Raw genomic sequence first — 5,460 nt, 5'->3', positions numbered from 1 at the left:
CGTACTAATTGCGAAAAAACTTTTTCCCCGACCAAGTATTATTTATACGCGGTGTTATTATGTCAATCTTGGGATAGTTTGAATTAGGTTATATCTCTTCAGAGAGCAGACATTGCTCAAAGCAAATGACTAAGAAACATTTTTTAGATTTCGGCTCCAGTTTTTACCAAATAAATTCTTTACAACTTTACGTTAACTAAAGACATATCAATACCATGTAAACCTGTCTACCTACGGATATGTTATTTTACACATTTGCTAAAGAACCTTGTACTAATAAATAATTTATTAATTATGAGACTATTGATTAAATAGGAGACATGGAAAAAGTCTACAAAACAGATCTTATTTAAAACAGTTATTATCAAAAATTATAGCTTATTTATTATAAATAAATTAACAATCATCAAATAAATTATATTTAAAGTCAGTTCGTTTCCTATTTTTGTCCACAATTTCTTTTGAATAAGAGATAAGACATGAAATATGCTAATTTCTTTAAAGCGATGAACAAAGATTTTTTTATTTCAAACGAACAATGAGTCCCATAAACTCAAATATTTTTATATTTTTTACATCGGGTATTTAATTAGAACATTTATATTTATTTAATTCGAGCTTAAGCGATATAACAGTGAAGGTGTTTGAAAAAGTTAAATAACCGTTAGAACTTCGTGCCTAAGACTAGAATTGGAATTTAAAAATTATGTTATAAATATCTTATGACACTTATTTTATATTACAATATATTTACAGTATCAAACAGTCGGCATAGCTCTACATGTTAGAAAAATACTATTGACCTGTTAAAGTAGACGAATAGAACTCGCACTTACGTACTCAGTCATAAAGGTCCTTTTTCGATACAACAGACATGGTATATAAACCGCTACTGTCGGTCATCACGTCCGTGCTCTCCGTTAATCAAGAAATATCTATGTTTTCCACTTTATAAACAAACCTGCGCCGTCGTAAGCCTCATGAATCGACGTTAGGAGCGACAGTGACGGTGCTGCAGTTGGCACGCGTAGACCGAGTCGAGCTGCGTCGCAAACCCGTCCCTCCAACTCGATTCAACAGTATCAAATTACCGCTTTTCCTTTTACCGTGATAGTTGCAGAATAATAGCTCCCTCATTCCTTTTCTGAAATTCTTTGATAGAAAGGCATACAACAGAGGGTTGATTCCAGAGTTGAAGTAGGTTATGAGAAACGTAAGGGGTGTTAGCAGAGCGCTGAAGTCACTAGTTCCTTGATATCCGCTCGACCAGTATTGCCACATTTTGCGAGCGTGGAAGGGCAAGTTGCACACCGCGAATGTCAGTACAACGACTATGAGCATCCTGACCACACCACGCCGCGCCCTCAGCACATTGCGTGATAAGTGGCTAAGGTGATAACAATTTCGAGTCTCTTGATTCTGTGAAGATTTCTTCATGCTGTCACACTTGCTCGTTGTTGGTGTAACTTGCTTCTGTCATATGGAACAAAATAATTCTTAAAATAGTAGCAAGTTTAAAAATTCATATTCGGACAAGTTGGCCACAGATGTCCAAGCAAGTTTGTTTGGGATTAACCACTAAGCACAGGACTCGCGATTTATAACAGCCGTACTAATTTCCTGATAAGGCATGTGCCAATAGTGAGAACAATACCTTTATAAACATTACTTGGCAAATGAAATTAACGATGTGATGTATTTAATTTTTTTTAATTCGATTTATTTTAAGCTATCTAAACTTTAGGATCTAGAAAGTAACCATGGACTTATTCGATATCAAAAAAATCCACAGCGACTTATACTTTAATTTTCTTTTTGATAGTATTTAAATACCTGCGTGTTGCAGCACTGCATGTGTCCCATTTGCTGCAAACCATGCGAACTCTGCCAGAGACCCACGGCGATTCGCGTATATAAAACCTGCAGCAATAATTATAAATAAATATTTTATACTATGTACACATTAAAGTAAAATACGTTGTGACATATCAAAGTATAGTGATACTAATTTTAAAGGTCGCATCGGTATTATTATACAAGGTACAAAGTTTAGACGGCGTTTCTGACACTAACATAAATAAAATATTGAAATTAAGAGGTGAATATGTTAATTTAGGTAATTAATTTTTTTGGATGTTATTCTACAAATATTTGATTACAATAACATTAGCCGAGTTTTTTTATAACTATATAAACAAAAACTATATTGGGTTTATTCAAACATTTTTAAAAGCTTCTTAAGGAGCTAAAACTTATTATGATTTTACCTGCCGACGTATAAACGCGGGCAGTTTCATTCAATATTCCACGTAAGTATCTCAGTGGGAATATTCACGTTACACAATTTCTTTCTCATGATTTATCAAAGTTCGTTACATTTTTCTTTGACATGTCTACCTTCGGAAGGTACTGAGATGTAAAAACACTGATAGGGCGGACCCGGTCGCGCAGCGTGAGGCGGTTATGGCATTAGGAAAACGAGGTAATTTTAGTCGGTATTGGTACGTCCTAAGCTGTCCTTGATCCGTGAGATGAAGTATACACAGGTATCTCGCCTACAAGAAGCAAAAAAATTTAGACCTTAATGGTCCGAAAATTCGATGTTAAAATATAACACCGTTGCAGAACGGCCGCTTTGTCCTTCAGATTCTGAAGTAAATACCACGTATTGGTAAGCACAGAGAAAGATTTATCCATCAAGTGGAAAGGTCTTTGTAAAAGTCTTCGGATGACGCTGGGTGGAGACCGCATCCAACCGGTCCTTTTGGAAATCTGTGTGAGGCGCCTACGTCGTATTGACTTCCTACCGCTGAATTAAAGATGATGACTATAGCAGAGTTTATTGAAGATCATGATGCTAATAAAGGTGTTTAATTAAAGTATATTTGATTAATTATAAATCAACATTATGTATTTTATCCATTAACTTTATACCAAAATGAAAACTAAATAGTAAGGTAAGTTGAAAATTTTTAAGAGGAATTTGAAATTAAATAAACTTTTTCGCTACTTAACCCAGTCTAGTTTTCGAGACATAAAATTAGCACTACAAAATCATCAAGCAATGTTATTGAGTAGTATCTAAACGCACTTTCTAAATCGATTAATACTAAAACCTTTACAAGTTACATATATTGAAAATATTTTTTAAACATTATCCAAGAAACTTAAATGTATACTTACTGTCATTACGCAGAGCGGTATCACGTACAGTAAACCAAAGTTAACCATGTCAAATATCTCTGAATTGTATTTCATGCGATGTTGGATACAAATTGTTTCCGTATGACCATCACCAAGGTTGTTTGTTATTGTTTCTACCCAAATAAATTTGGGTGCACTGTATGCCGCACTAGTTATCCATACACCTAGTATTACCAACTGCAAACACGTAACCCAAGTTAAAATGTTTATGATAACTATATATACGTTACTCATTATTTTAATTTTTTACAAAAAAACAACGAAATTTTTCATCTTAATCTTAGTTTCAACCTATGTCTTCTTTCTGGTTACATTTTACTAAATAACAATGGTTAGGTGTCGAAGCCCCAAAGTTATATTTTAAAAGAAATAATTAATTACTCACCCTCAATCTAGTTGACGTTAAAATTTGTTTGCACGTTATTGGATGAATAATAGCAAAATATCTCTCAGTACAAATAACGACTAAAATAAATATCGACGCGGTATAGCTCAGTGAATGAACAAATTGGTACATCTTGCATAAAAAATCTCCAAAAACCCAGCTGAAATGAAATAAAAACTAACATAAGTTCACAGACTTCCTTTGTGCAATTTCAAGCGTCAATCCTCCAATCTTAGAAAGTTACTTTTACGATCTGTTTTAAAATGAAGAAACTAAAATTAAATATCTCATGTTGAGAATTTGGACTTTCGGCAAAGGTTTTAAATAACAATTTATTTTAATTACAATTATAGCTATATATGTTTGTAGTTAGTTACATGTTTGTATGTTGTTTATATCATAAAAATTGGCTGGCATGAATTAAGAGATTAATTAAATGAATTAGAAATAATTATTACAATACAATGACAGACTGTCTTTATTTAAGCTACAATCCAATTTTATTTGAATACTAATTTAAATTTTTAAGTTTAACTTACCTTGGTATTAAATATATCGTTAAATTTTGAAAGACACAAAAAACCCCAACGCATAAATCTGCTACGGCAAGATTCGCCAAGAAAAAATTTGTTATTGACCTCAAGCGTCTCGACAGTGTCACAACAAGAATAACAAGTAGATTACCTGAAAATAACACTAACTTCACTTTGTTGTAATTTTTGAACATATTTCTTATAATTACAGTTTTAAAGATTTTTTTAAAGTCAGTTTTAGTTCTAAAGTTAAAAATCTCAATATTATTATTAATTTGGCTAACGAGGGGAGACAATGAAAGTTTTTAGAATACTAAAATATAAACTAACGTACTGTATTATTTAATATTATTAATATAACAATGCATTATTGCATTCATACATTTGTACAACCATTGCGAGAAGGAGTGGGCCCACTTCTTTCTAGAGGTATACCTCTAGAACCTCCACGACGTTTTCGGACGCACTCACAGCTTGCTTCGAGTTTTAAGATTATTTTTAGTAAGTAATCGGTGCAGTTTTGGTCAAAATATCAGGCATCTATCAAGCACAAAGTTTGCCCGATGGTGCTAAATATTTTGAATTTGACACATACTAATGCCCAAGCTTATACAAATTTTTTAGTTGGTATGTATATAGTCAGAATTCGCCATAGGAACGTTTTTATTATAAAAGTTATTAAAATATTTTCTTTTTTTTTGTTAAAGCCCGTAAAATTTTCAATAACTTTGAAAGGTTAAAAGCAATTTTACGGTAATACCTTCTGGCAAATAATCAAGGTTTACAATATATGGCACGTATTAAAAATTTACACATTATCAGACTTACCAAAAAAGCAGCAACAGAATACAATTGTGTACAGAGTAATAAATATAGCCCTAACATCAGTTCTGTCAAATATATATTCATCATCTGCTAATAAGCTTTGACTGTCGTTTATTGTTAAGTTTTGATAATCATGCACAATGTTATATGCTCTCGTTGTATTCATCTCCCAGCCATTAGCCTTCGACATTATTAAGTGATTTTCTTCATTCATAGTGATCAATACAATCTTTTACTTTTTACGTTGTTCTACTATGTTTCTCTCCATCTCCTGCAAAAAGTAACAAAGTAACATATAATCAACAATAGCTCCTGAATAATTGGTTAAAACATGTTAATAAAAAAATCGTCATTAGATTATGGTGTCTAAAAATGCAAAATAATCCCTATATACGGAATGACCTAGTTCTAAGAATCAATGTTGCAAACATAATTTGACAACCGTTTATAGTAGTTCTCCCACGATGTGTTTCAAAGTCAACGAGGACTTGTTATTAATATAACAATGCTATT

General features: G+C 32.4%; 1 protein-coding gene across 1 annotated transcript; it reads right to left on the bottom strand.

The window, feature by feature from the left end:
• Nucleotides 1–924: 924 nt before the first annotated feature.
• Nucleotides 925–5,137, bottom strand: TrissinR (Trissin receptor). The gene is made up of 6 exons (XM_068764714.1): nucleotides 4,951–5,137; nucleotides 4,129–4,273; nucleotides 3,590–3,749; nucleotides 3,184–3,381; nucleotides 1,834–1,920; nucleotides 925–1,473 (listed from the first exon to the last, which is right to left on the bottom strand). Exons 1-6 carry the CDS (start codon nucleotides 5,135–5,137, stop codon nucleotides 979–981), a joined length of 1,272 nt encoding a protein of 423 aa, XP_068620815.1. The 3' UTR covers nucleotides 925–978.
• Between the last annotated feature and the right edge of the window lie 323 nt (nucleotides 5,138–5,460).

The sequence above is a fragment of the Battus philenor genome, unplaced genomic scaffold, assembly GCF_028537555.1.
Source record: "Battus philenor isolate CCGP_79_NKW_IND1 unplaced genomic scaffold, ilBatPhil1.0.hap1 SCAF_2, whole genome shotgun sequence".
In the NCBI taxonomy this organism is placed as follows: Eukaryota; Metazoa; Arthropoda; class Insecta; order Lepidoptera; family Papilionidae; genus Battus; species Battus philenor.
Note: the sequence above shows the minus strand (reverse complement) of the source record. Positions and strands in the feature narration are given on the sequence as shown.